Genomic DNA, 14,329 nt, shown 5'->3' on the forward strand with positions numbered 1-14,329 from the left:
TTAATAAATCCTTTATTTTAACACTAAATGACAAGTACAGTAATCAACACTATCACTGTACTTATTATATATGTGACTGACATGTTTCTATCTATCTAATCTGTGTGTGATGCTCTATTCTTTCTGTTCTAAATTGTCGGGTACCGATGTATGCCACTGATGAATTGCCGGCCGGCTTTTTTAAAGAGACGGGTGCATGAAAATCGGAGGGCACTAGTGTGTTCCAAGTGCCCTGCTATGTTTTTCATGTACCCTCCTATATACCCTGCCTGCCTGTCTGCCTATATATTCTGCCTGCCCTATGTTTAATTGAGCAGTGTTCCCATCGATTTGGGCAATTTTTGACCTTCTGCAGACCGCCGGGGGGGACCGCCAGAAAAATGCTCGAGTTTCCCATAGACTTACATTGGGCTCGTTGCTCGGGTCGAGCACTCGAGTATTCCAGTGTGCTCGACCCGAGCTTCGAGCACCTGAGCATTTTAGTGCTCGCTCATCACTAATAATTATAGATACCAGATAAAAGTCCCAGGCAATCCCTTTATTACACGATTATCATAAATGTGTACTAAATTGGTGAAAATATGTCAGATTCTATCATTGTTTGACAATGAGGTAGAAGTAACATAATTGACAAAATATGGTCTGTTCTTTTTACCAATTTAATGAATGAATGACAAAACGGAGTATTTTCAGTGTGACTTAGGCGAGTGCTGCCCTCCTCTGACCACACCTCTCCGTCCCAATATTTATTCTGCTCTGTCGTATTGAGCAGCAAGAACACCGAGCTGATGCTGATTCCAGAATAAGCTGTTTGGTAAGTGCACAGTGATGTGTTATGAGAATTACACTTATGCCAAATATATTTTTAAAGTAGGAAAATATTTCACTATGTGATCAGTTTAATTTAGATTAGATATATATGTGTTTTTTTTCTTTGCTTTTATGTATATTTTTAACATTAAAAAATATTGAATAGTGGTACTGTCTATCTATCTATCTATCTATCTATCTATCTATCTAGTGTATAAAATGTGATATATGACAAGAAGAGACACATTTGTTGTAACATTTTCTTTCATGTATCGGTTTCACCTTTTGGGCATCTGAAAGTCTTGCAAGATAATTAGAATTCGTCATATTCATGAATAAATAATTTAATCATTTTTATATTCTGATTAGAACAGACTGTAATTATGGGGCTGAAATACTTTAGCTGATTATATTCATACCAGACCCATAATATGGGTGAATTAATATTAAATTCAATATTAATACTGACATTTGTATCGGAAGCAATATTTGATTTGTTGCACTGACCATTAATACTGTAATATTTTTGGGCAGCAGGTCTGGTCCTGAAATTACCTTTTTGTATAAATGTATCTGAGTTGGGTCTGTTGCATAAATACACTAAGGGCTGCTTTGCTATCTATGCATCCTATACTTTTATACGGCAAATCCAAAGGTCCCTCCGTGTACTGTACATTTATAACATGCAGCACTTTTATAGAGGCAGGTTGTGTCACAGCACAATCCTGCAGCAACAGCCACTAAAGTGTGCTGATAAGCGGATACTGGGCCTTTGTAACTTTTTATTGGAGAGTGTTATAGACGCTTTAATGAGCAGCTTTAAGGACGCTGTTCTTGTTTGGCAGTGCTGAAATTGACTTGGTCTGGTGCCCAGCAATAATTGGCACAGCAGGTGGCTGACACTGCCGACACAATACTCCTGCAGATATCTGGGGTTTTCCGGGATTATAATACAGCAACATAAGAACAGAAAGTCTTAGGCTATGTTCACACATCATGTTTTTTTCAGCGTTTTTTAATGAAAAATTTCAGCTGTGTTTTGCAGTACCAGCAAAGTCTACGAGATTCCAGAAATCTCATGCACACATCATATTTTTTTTTTGTTCAGGATTTTGTGCTTTGCATATTTTTTTGCAAAATAGAGCATGTCACTTCTTTCCGTGTTTTTTCAGCATTTTTACATCCATTGGAAGTAATGGGTGGTGAAAAAAACGCTGAAAAGACGCACCAAAAACACAGATGTCAAGTTTTCAACGTTTTTTGTGCCTAAACCAGAATGAGATTTTTTTTTCACTGAACTTTATGTACATGCATAACAGAGACAAAAGGACAGTGAAAAATCGAAGCAAAAAAGCAAAAAAACAGCAACAAAAATCCTGAACAACCTCCTGGCAAGAGATTAGGTTTTGCTACAGAAAATTAACACAGAAAAAACCTTGACGTGTGAACATAGTCTTAAAGTAGAAAAAAATAATAATGTAAACTTTGAAATGAAAAAATAACCATTTTTCACCCAATAAATCTCCTGCTTATTCGTAAAGAGGTTGTCCAGGTCTATTATATATTTTTTTTACTATGGCCCTACAAACAGGCATTAATTTACTAATAGATGCAACTACCTGCCTATTCTACCCAGCACCAGCTCAAAGCGATCACTGATTGCTCCTGCAGGTGATTCAGCTTCTTCACATCAACAGAGCACCTCTTCCTGTTCTATCAATGGGCATAACTGCCGAAATCATGCTGATTGACAGCTGGCTCCCCGCAGTTAGATAGTGGAGAGCCAGCATCTATCAGCATGACATCATCAGGCAAGCCCTGTCAATAGAGCAGAGTAGAAAAGAAGCAGCTTATTTGTCAACATGATGTCAGCGGAAGCAACAACTACCAGCCTGTTGTCACGGGAGTGTCAGAGGTGACAGACAATCGCCCTGCAGTTGGTTGCAGGAGATCTCTACGTTTGGCATTACAGACATCCTCTTAGAGGCTGGCTGTCTCTAGGACCCAGCGGCTACCTCCCTCTTGCTAATTAGCTCCTGGCCTGGGTGTATAAATACCTGGTGTGTCTGAGAGGGAGGTGCATTCATTACTACATGTGAAGCTTTAGCCAGAGCAGTACTTCGTCCTCTCTGGAGCTTGAGGCCGTGTGCCCATTTGTCTGGAGTCGTGTAAAGGTAAGCAATTCCCTCCTGTTTGTTTACCCTTGTTGTCTATAGAGTTTAGTAGAGATCGACTAGTGCTCATCTCCTCCCTTCCCTAGCCTTAGCTATACACCAGAGAATGTCAGGGTGAGGCACACATGCGGCGATTGGTGCAGAGCCAATATAGGGATGGTAGTTGAGTCAGGGTGACACTAGACCAGTCCAGGATGTCTCCACTCCCCCCTTTCCCTAGAGTCTGGGCTCCCTTTCCCTCTTCCCTCTGTGTTGCACAAAGTCTTTCCCACACCTGGCGTGACACCTGTTAGTTCTTAGGCCCATAATAAAAATTATATAGTCCTGGAGAGCCCCTTTAAGAAATCTCATGTCACATCCATGACATTAATAATCCTATTGTCTACCTGCTCCTTGTTGTTTACTGCCAGACATTAAGTAGCAGAATAATACTTAAGGTGTCACTGTATTTGGCATGGTTGTGTAAAAGTTGCAATTCTACAAAGTGTTTTTGGGATAAAGCTCAGTTATGGATACAGTTGAATATACTCAGATTTAATAGTTATCTCTGAGCTAGTGGGTGGAGACTAGCTGCGACAATGTCTCTCATACACAGCACACAGAGACATGAGGGATTCCTGTTTTCCTGTCTCTATGTAGCACATGTTTAGAAGCAGCAGCCACATGGAGGTCATCATACAGCAGTACTGAGCAGTGTAGCTGTGAATGTAGCACTGAAATGATTTAATATAGTTAGTTACTAAAAAGCAAAAGTGTTGGTTTAATCTATCCCTCTCCTCCTTTTTCCCCTCACCATTGACTCCAAAAGGTATCTGAAATATGATCCATAATTGAGCTAGCAACCTATTTTGTTTCAACCAAGCTGTATTTTAGAAGTTTTTAAGTGTGAATGATAAAATTGGGAGGTAGAAGGAAAAGAAGGGGCTCATAAATGGAGAAAGAAACCAATATCTCAAATAAGATATACTACAACGTTTTTTATATTCACTTGCTCTATTGATTTACGCAAGAGTTAGTTGAAACAACAGTGACCAATTACATTCTGTTAACCATGACTTGTGACATAAAATGAAGAATACAACAATAAACGTAACAGAAGTAGAGATGACTGACGATTCATGAAGAAGGTTGTGGTATGGAAGACTCTTCTTCATGCATTAAATCTGAAGAGTGTTGTAGAACAGTGTTTCCCCTACCACAGGCTATGTTCACCAGATTTCCCTAGTGTTACACAAGTGATATTACTATTGAAAGAACATTAGGAAGAGCCATTAATATGTATGCCATGGAATATTCTCAAATCATTATCTATGAAAGTACTTGAGGTCTGGGGTTAAAAACACTTCTGTAGAGCAGCACCGGATTGAACTGCTACCTTTAGCAAGGAAACAATAGCACCCATAAAAATAACTACACATATGTTAATAGGACACATAAGCCTCGATTCATCAGAGTACACCTGAAAAGTTGCAAGATTTTTGCACAATATGAAGCTGCACAAAATTTTCCAACTTATTTCCATGCTAGTTTGCTCTAGCTCTGCCAAAATTGGGTGGAGCTGGGGTGGGATGGAGGTGGGACAGGCATGGCAATGCCTTCTCAACAAATTCATACTGAGCTGTGGCTTAGCTTATTCTACAAATCTTACTCCATTTGCCTTTATATGAATCAGTCACATATCATCTTCAACATACGTCATCATCAAGACCTGTGTGAACAATGGCGCTCTTGATGACTCGGGGCTGTAAAGTTATTTGATAAAAATTACTTTCCTTTTATTGTATGTAAGGTGTAAGCCAACATTGGGGCCTTAGATCCATTTATCATGAGACAACCCATTAGTCCAAACCAATCTAGCCTTTACATAATAGATAAAGGCAAGAACGAGAGGAAATGTGTTATTCCTTACAAATTCATTTGATGCATTTCAAACTTTCAGCCCCGATTTATCATTGCCTTTATGCCAGCTTTTTTTTGTATAGTTTTGTGTGTGTTTGCCCCATTTTTTTGCTTGCATCCAATTCATTATTCTATTTGCACCATTTTTGAAGTCTATTTCAAATGTGTTTTCTTTTTTTTTTGTTATTTGCTTTGTGGGGTTTTAGCGATTCCAAATGTTTTTGCCTGGTTCGTCAATTGCGGCTCCAATCCTGTCCCCCACCTGGTATACTTGTGAGTATGTCAGTATTTTGCTGCAATTTTTGCATAATTTTGCAAAACGTGAAACTTTTTACACTAAGGAGTCGCAAACACGGTTCAAGACAGAAAAAAAAATTTTTGGACTTTGCACCAAATTCATCAACCGCACGCTTAATTTTGAAGACTTTACTGTCAAAAACAATAGCTAATACCACAAGACAAAAAAGGAAAGTAACTTAACCCTTTACAGCCTGGGATGTACGCATCAGGCTGTATCCCCCGGTTCAGTGAGGGCTCCTGACCCGCACTGAACTGGGCACATGTCAGCTGATTATTACAGCTGACATGTGCCCGCAACAGCCGCGGGTGGAATCGCAATCCCCGTTCAGCTGATTGCGGGTCACTGATGGGTGGGCATGACAATCCTGGGTCTGCAGGAGACTCCAGTGGTTGTCATGCAAAGATTACTATGAGCGCCACCTAGTGGTCGACGCTCATAGCACAGGAGCATTTCTGCTTCATACAGGGGATCTACTGGTCCCCTGTATGTAGCAGAGGCGATCAGACAAGTGCTGCTTCTTGTCTCCTATGGAGACTATAGAGGCAAGCAAAAAGTGAAAAAAAAATGGTTTTAAAAAAGTTAAAAAAATATAAAAGTTTAAATCACCTCCCTTACGCCCCATTCAAAATAAAATAATAAAAAGAAAAACCCACATACACATATTTGGTATTGCCGCGTTCAGAATCGCCCGATCTATCAATATAAAAAAAGAATTAATCCAATCAGTAAACGGCGTAATGAGAAAAAAATTCTAAACCCCAGAATTACGTTTTTTGGTCGCCGCAAAATTGCAATAAAATGCAATAAAGGGCGATCAAAACATCGAACCTACCTAAAAATGGTATCAATAAAAACTTCAGGTCGGTGCGCAAAAAATCAGCCCACACCCGGCCCCAGATCCCGAAAAATTGTGAAGCTACGGGTCTTGGAAAATGGCCCCATTTTTTTTTTTGTTAGCAAACTTTGTAATTTTTTTTCACCGCTTAAATAAAAATGAACCTATACATGTTTGGTGTCTACGAACTCGTAATGACCTGGAGAATAATAATGGCAGGTCAGTTTTAGCATTCAGTGAACGTGGTAAAAAAAATAAAAAAAAACCATCTGTGGTATTGCATTTTTTTTGCAATTTCACCGCACTTGGATTTTTTTCCCATTTTCCCGTACATAATATGGTGAAACCAGTAATGTTGTTCAAAAGTACAACTCGTCCTGCAAAAAATAAGCCCTCACACGGCCATATTGACCAAAAAATAAAAACACTATGGCTCTGGGAACAAGGGGAGCAACAAACGAAAATGCAAAAACGGAAAATCCCAGGGTTGCGAAAGGGTTAAAATCCCACAAATTTCATTTTATTAGTTGCATTAATTATCACTGTTTTTCTTCTCTTTTCAGTGATTTTTTGTGTGTTGCGAAAGGAAAAGAAATGTGGAACCTGAACCGCATGTGCCTGTGTAATAATATGAAAAGCGTAAGCCTTCAGTGGATATCATTATTTATTGTATACTTAACCCTTCATATCCGGTGCTCATCAACACTACAGATGGCTGGTAAATATTAGCTTTTTATATGCCTTTTAATAATTACTCACCAATTTGTATCCACAGAGTCATAAACGCATTAGATCGTTGGCCCTAAATTCCTAAACAATCTAGAGAAATACCTCCAGGAATCCAGAGCATTAAAGTTCCCTCTGGTTTGTAACTTCTACGTCTTAGTTTGGACTGCTGCCAGATTAGTGGGCGTTCTTTACAGTACTAGAAACTAAATATTTGTAATGTTAGATTGCTCATGTTGCAATACTGTAAAATCGTTGTCTTTTATTAGAAAAAAATACTTTTTTTTCTCCAGAAACATTGCTTCTCTTGTCCTTAAGCTTTGCTTGGAACCGCAGTCCAGTCCATTTCAAGTGAGTCTGAACTGCAATACCAGACATAGCCTATAAACAAGAGAGGCGCTGTTTTAAGAAAAAAAAGCAGACATCTGTGCTTTAATCCCACATTATTGTAAATTTACGGATGGGATAAAAGTTCATGCAATCTTGCAGGAACAGGTCAGTTCCCTGACTGTCACACAACTGAGTACGCTAGATGACAGAAGTGGTTTATTTCCACTTTTGTCTTCTGTTTTGATGCCTATATAGCGCTTAGTGAGCTCTATGCAAAGAATATATGCATGGACACTGTCGTCAGGTGTCTACCGGCATAGAAGACCACTTAGATCCAGTTCAGCTCTGCTAGTGAAATGACACTGTAATGGGCCTATACATGCCCCTGGTTACAGTGGAAAAAGCACAACAGAGGAAATGAAACGTTATGTTAAAAAAATGCATTAAAATATCAGGAAAGTATCAATAACTAAATGAATCATAAAAATGTGGCGCCCCTGAGGGTTCGACCACCACAGGGATGCTGCACTTCTTTAATGGAGTGTAGTGTTCCTCCTCTGAGGTAAGGCCAGTGTGATAGTCGTGACCCAACCTTTGCATCCAACACCACATTTCTCCATCAGAGGGGGCAAGTATGCACTAGGTGCTGCTCCCATGGTTACAGGGAGACTGGGGAACCAAGAGTTAGGGGAACCGGTTAGTGGGTGAGGGTGGAGGACTTACAAGTTAGTTACACTTTAAATTTCATATTTAATAAAAAGCCATCTTTGGGCTTGGTCTTTCGGTTGTTATCTGTGCTGTCAAATACTGTGTGTACTGTGACCTCCCTCCGGGAGCGCAGATCCTGTGTGGGCCTGCACCGACAAGGGACACAGCCCTCGTACCCTGGCCTTGGGATGAGAGGTAAGTTGTAGACACGGAATGTCTCAACCCGGCCATTGACCAGGACCAAGAAGGCCCGGAGCTTTAAAGTGTGGCTCCACAGCAAATGGTTCCCAGGCAGGATGCAGACGGAGCGGTGTACGCAACCTGTCCTCGCCATGCTGATATATTCAGAGGGAATCCGGCTGCAAGAGGGGTACCGGCCCACGACACCCAACCTTGCTACTCTACGTCCTGGACGGGAAAGCCCAGTGGGCCCAGAGGATCACACAGGAGTATCGGACGGAGGGGAGCTGCCACCCGTGCCCTTGTTCTGAGAGGAGTTCAGAGGGAGTCCCGGCCTATTTGCACACACACGGACAGGAAAGGATTCAGTCTGTAGTTCAGGAACACTCTGCAGTAGGGTCCCGATTGAACGCTGGACTTACTCGGAGGTTGTCGGACCCCTGTCCCTGGTGACCGCAGGACTCCGCGGGGAGCAGGGAGTCACCTTCCTTCTGCCATCTCTAAAGTGAGTAAAGCCTTGGAAGTTCACCCCTATGGCCTCCGGACTGTTTATTCTGCGCTACACCGCATGACGCGGCGCCTGTCTCCCTCTACTACTACCCCCATCCTCCTGTCCCTCTGCCCTGAGGCCTTGCTCCACCTGTGGGGAGTAGTAATAACTCTGGCCGCCATAACACCATGCTTCAGTGGACTGCAGCGGCGCTGATGGCCTTCATCAGGTGCCACAGGTGGCGTAGTCGTAAATCAGCCACTCAACCCGGACAAGCCCACACCATCCTTTTTAATGTGACGGCCCTGAGCACGGGTCGGGTCCGGGCCACGGCTGCACCCCATCTCTCCATCACAGGACCCGACTCTGAGTCCCCCATCACCCAGGGTAAACTAAAAGGGCTTTTTCGAGAATGAGGCATCACAAAAAACATTTAAAATCTCTCCGGCAATAAAAATACAAAGAAATTCAGATTTTGTCCCATGCAAAATATATGTAATGTAAGGCAGTGACTGGGATCGTATACGAGGGGCGGTATATATCCCCCAGAATGTGTACAGAGACCTATTAAACCCATTGGAGTGCATTGCAGTCACATACACACCGGCGGCTGCAATGCAGGAATGAAGGTGAGCATTGACCTGGTCAGGCTATCTGGCTAAGGCAGATTAAGTAAAACCCGGCAGGGCCTTCATTTCTTGGAGGAGGCTACAGGAAGGTAGTGGAGCGGCCTCCTCCCTCCAACCCGGGTTTTCCAGTGGCTCTTGCCACAGATCCTTTAAAAACCCAGCACTAAGGATTAGTGTTGTTCAGTGTTGGGACCTGCTAGGAGCATAGCAGGAAAGCTTGGCGGACCTGTGAGTAGCTGAACCCAAGCCTGGGAAAGCTCTGCACCCGTCAGGCTCTGAACGGCCTTTTTTGCCCCCGGACTGTGTTATGGACTTGTGTTAACCCGGCTGCGAACCGGAGGACTTTCTGGTTACCTGTAAGTTTTTGCTGAATAAAACCTGCTTATGTTGGACTTGCTTGAGTTACTACCTCAGTTACTGCACAGTGTGAACACTGCCGACCTACATTAAGCATAAATATATAATAAAAAAATTCACAAGTTAGGCATCCACATGACCATAATAACCTGAATAATACATAAGCAATAAATAAATAAATAAATTATTTGCATAGCAAATAAACTACATTTCACAGTAATTAATATTTTCCCCAAAACAGAGGCAGAACAATGATACAATTTCTCCCAACATAAAACAGGGTTTCATACAGCCATGTAAGTAAAAAAAAAAAAAAAATAATTAATTAAAAAAGTTATAGTTACTGAAATGTGGAAAGGAATAAAACAAAAGTAAAATTGGCTGGTCATTAAACAGGTTGCCTGTGACTTTTACTTTAATGTCCTATCATTAGGATAGGTCATTAAAATCTGATTGTTGGCTGATCGCTGATCAATTCGCTTCGATCTCAGGCAGAAGTGCTAAGTTTCTGCATAGCTCCATCAACAATATAGTGGCCGTGGCTGGGTACTGCACATCTGCCTGCCATTCAACTCAATAGGGGGCGGATATGCAGTATCTGGCCGAGGCTACCATACAGTTGACGGAGCTGTGCTGGGCAGCTTCGCTACTGAGCGCTTCTGCTAGACTAATTTTCTTCTAGTTGGGTATGTTTAATTTATATTCTGGTAATGTAATATTTGTATGAGAAAGTCCAACCTGCAATGTATAAAGTCATTGGGAGAGTCAAGCAATACTTTGAAGCCACATCAGTTTAACCTATAGATCCTACTTTTGGATCATAAACTCTATGAAGCATTTGAACTACTTTTTTTTTTTCTCCAGGAAGGAAAAAGGTCCATACTCCTTTTGGATTTATATTTCAGAAATGCTCACATATAATATTAAAAACAAATGTTAGTAGGGAAGAAAAAATGATTGATAATAACATTTTAATCATTCTTCCTTCTAGTTGATCCACCAAATAATATACTTATTAAAGACCTTGGGAATTTGGGAATTTTAGAAATGACGTGGCAGCCTCCAGCTTTCATAAATAGCACCAGTGAGTGTCCTGTACGGTATGAAATAACTCACCAAGTCGTCAATGATCAAAGATGGAAGGTAAGGTAACAATCATAGACCACCAGAGCAATATGCTCTGTGTATTCACCTGAAGGTTAAGTGACTGTTAACCCCTTAAAGTCTAGTCTATTTTGGACCATCAGGACCAATCATTTTGTATTTTTTTATCAATGCATTTGAGCAGACATACATTTTTTTCTCATTGGCATAGCTGTATGATGATTTGCATTTTGCATTATATAACTGTTTTTGTGGGCTTGTGATTAATGGAAAAAACCTGGAATTTGGCCACTACTTTTTTAGATTCTATTCCCACAGTCCACTCAACAATAAAATACGTAGTTAGTTTGTGGTCCGTGCAAATAAGGAAATACTAAATGAAGCCCAAGATTGACTTGTGTTTTGCAGGCTGTGTTGTCACTATTATTGATACAATTTTTAGGGTACATACAATTTATTTTTTTATATAAAATTTAAAACATTTTAACGGAGGCGATAGAAAAAACATTAATTTTGCAGTTGTGCTCTGAGTTTTCTTTCACACTATATGTCATGCTGTTTACATAATATGTAACAGTATTTAGTATATAATTTTATCGATTGTATATGGGGTGGTCCAAAAGTAGGTGGACAGAAAGTGTAATAAGGTTATGAAGGGGAAGATTTATCAAACATGGTGTAAAGTGAAACTGGCTCAGACTCTTTGGAAAATGAAAGGTGGAATCTGATTGGTTGCTAAGGGCAATTGAGCCAGTTTCACAGATCTAGTTTTCACAGATAGATCTCCCCTAAATCTGTTTTCTTTTCAGATAATTCAGATATCACATAATGGCAAATAATTTAAATACAGATGAAAGAAAATGGAATTTAACAGAGTATTGGAAATCTCAAAATGCTGAAACCATTAGAGCAAATTGGGTTGAAACATTTGATTCTCAAGCCCCAAAGAGACAAACCATTTACCACATTCATGACAAATTTAATGCCACTGGCTCAATCCTTAATGCTCCAAAAACTGGTCGACCCAAAACAGTCTGTACAGAAGATAATAAACAGCTTGTTGCTGAAACATTTGTTCAGAGTCCAAAAAAGTCCACCAGAAGAGCCTCTTTGGAATTGGGAATTTCACGAGCTTCTATCATGCGAATCCTGAAATCTATTGGGTGGAAAGCTTATCGTCCACATCTAATACATGGTTTATTGGAGGATGATCCAGACAGGTGGCTGCAATTTAGTGAGATTATGCTTAACGAAATTGAAGAAAATCCAGTAATTTTAGATAACATTATGTGGAGTGATGAAGCTTCTTTCAAATTCTCTGGCCATATTAACAGACATAATTGTATTTACTGGTATAATAGGAACATGCATTTAATATTAGAGCAACAACTAAATGAGCCAGGTGTCAATGTTTGGGGAGGTATTTCAAGTTTTGGTGTCTTAGGACCAATATTTTTTGATGGAACAGTCACAGGAGATAAGTATCTCGAAATTCTAATGAATCAAGTTGTTCCCCAGTTACAGCAACAGCCTAATTCAAATGACCTTTATTTCCAACAAGATGGGGCCCCTTCTCATTATTCAAGAGTAGTCCGCGAGTATCTTGATGAAACATTTCCTAATAAATGGATTGGCCGAAGAGGCCCACTTGATTGGCCGGCACGTTCACCAGACTTGACCCCAATGGATTTTTTCTTTTGGGGAGTACTCAAGGACAAAGTTTATAGTCGAAAACCAAAAAGTGTCAGTGATTTGAAAAATTACATAAGAGATGCATTTCAAGAAATTAATACCCAAAGAGACTTGTGCAAAAAAGTTTGTCAAAGCGTAAGAGGCAGACTTCAAAGCTGTGCAAATTGTAATGGAAAACAGTTTGAGCGCCTGCGTTGATAAAATTTAAGGGCTTTTGTATTATTGTTCAGACTAAAATTTAATTGTCAATGTTATGCTTGTGTTAGTAAATATAATTTTACATAGAAATCAAAATAAATGTTAGTATTTTCTGTCCACCTACTTTTGCACCACCCTGTATTTTTAATTTTTTTTACCATATTTCAAAGTATAATATTATAGTCTCTCCCTGTACCAAGGCTCTTACATGCTCCGGGTTTCTCTGATCCCGGCTGTTAAAGCAGGAGTTCAGCTGTCGATAACTGCCAGGCTCCAACTTTTGCTGACTTAAGTTTTTTTTTCCATCTAGGGTTAAAGGCGTTGTCCCCTTTTAATAAACGTTTGTCCATAAGCTCACTTATGTGTAGAAAAAATCTGTGAGTTTTACAAATTAGTAAAACAGTCCTTTACTTTCTCCCTGTTGATGTTGGGAAAGAAAGTGAAAGAGGGATAATAGAGATACATTAATTTGAATATATTAATTAAATGAATGACAAGCTATTTATATGCCAGATTTAATAAAGTCCTGTAATTATAGCAGCCAATTATAGTGGCAAGAAATAGGAAAGGAAGTGGCAAGTGTGATATGAGCTAAAAGAATTGTAGAGATAGTGACTAGTGTTGAGCGAGCACTAAAATGCTCGGGTGCTCGAAGCTCGGGCCGAGCTCGCTGTGATACTCGGGTGCTCGACCCGAGCAACGAGCCCAATGTTAGTCTATGGGAGACCCGAACATTTTTGCGGCGGCTCCCCCGGCAGTCTGTAGACAGCCTAGAAAGTGCCCAAAACGATAGTGACAGTGCTCAAATGACATGGGGACAGCATGGGGATCGCCCCTGGAAGCATTTCTGACCCCAGGTCACTGCTGTCAACAACGTGGTCAGAGGTATTAAGCCACTTTTACAGGCTCACAATAAAACTTCAAAAACGAAAGTGAAAGTGCTTACCTGTGAAATATGTTAACTCCTTAACGACCATGGGTCTTTCTGTTTTTGTGTTTTCCTTTTTTGCTCCCCTTCTTCCCAGAGCCAGAACTTTTTTATTTTCATTCAATATGGCCATGTGAGGGCTTATTTTTTGTGGGACGAGTTGTACTTTTAAACCCCATCACTGGTTTTACCATATCGTGTGCTGGAAAATGGGAAAAAAATTCCAAGTGCAGTGAAACTGCAAAAAAAATGCAATTCCACAGTTGCTTTTTGGGTCCTTTTTTTACCACGTTCACAGATTGCTAAAACTGACCTGCCATCATTATTTTCCAGGTCGTTACGAGTTCATAGACACCAAACATGTATAGGTTCTTTTTTATTTAAGTGGTGAAAAAAAAATCCAAAGCTTGCTAAAAAAACAAAAAAAAATGACGCCATTTTCCGAGACCCTTAGCTTCTCCATTTTTCGGGATCTGGGGCCAGGTGAGGGCTTATTTTTTGTGTGCCGGGCTGACGTTTTTATTGATACCATTTTGGGGTAGATCCGATGTTTTGATCGCCCGTTATTGCATTTTATTGCAAAGTTGTAGCGACCAAAAAAACGTAATTCTGGCGTTTAAAATTTTTTTCTCGTTACGCCGTTTACTGATTGTATTAATTCTTCTTTTATATTGATAGATCGGGTGATTCTGAACGCGGCGATACCAAATATGTGTATGTGTTTTTTTTTTATATATATATATTTTATTTTGAATGGGGCGAAAGGGGGGTGACTTAAACTTTTATATATTTTTTATTTTTTTTATTTTTTTAAAAACTTTTTTTTACACTTTCTGCTTGCTTCTATAGTCTCCAGAGGAGACTAGAAGCAGCAGTTGTCTGATTGCTTCTCCTGCATACAAGAGATGAGCAGATCGCTTGTATGCAGGAGAAATGCTCACTTGCTATGAGCGCTGACCACTAGGTGG

At 40.1% G+C, this 14,329-nt stretch overlaps 1 protein-coding gene across 1 annotated transcript in view; it reads left to right on the forward strand.

Annotated features, from left to right (window-relative positions):
- Positions 1–725: 725 nt before the first annotated feature.
- Positions 726–14,329, forward strand: part of LOC141154851 (interleukin-13 receptor subunit alpha-2-like) — a 56,973-nt gene continuing 43,369 nt past the window's right edge. Inside the window, exons 1-3 of the mRNA XM_073641355.1 lie at positions 726–814; positions 6,583–6,737; positions 10,431–10,582. Of these exons, the coding sequence (XP_073497456.1) occupies positions 6,614–6,737; positions 10,431–10,582 (276 nt within the window). The 5' untranslated portion in view covers positions 726–814; positions 6,583–6,613. The remainder of the gene's footprint in view (positions 815–6,582; positions 6,738–10,430; positions 10,583–14,329) is intronic.

This window comes from Phyllobates terribilis, unplaced genomic scaffold (genome assembly GCF_046119375.1).
Source record: "Phyllobates terribilis strain yellow unplaced genomic scaffold, ASM4611937v1 Scaffold_7__3_contigs__length_470593459, whole genome shotgun sequence".
Lineage (NCBI taxonomy): Eukaryota > Metazoa > Chordata > Amphibia > Anura > Dendrobatidae > Phyllobates > Phyllobates terribilis.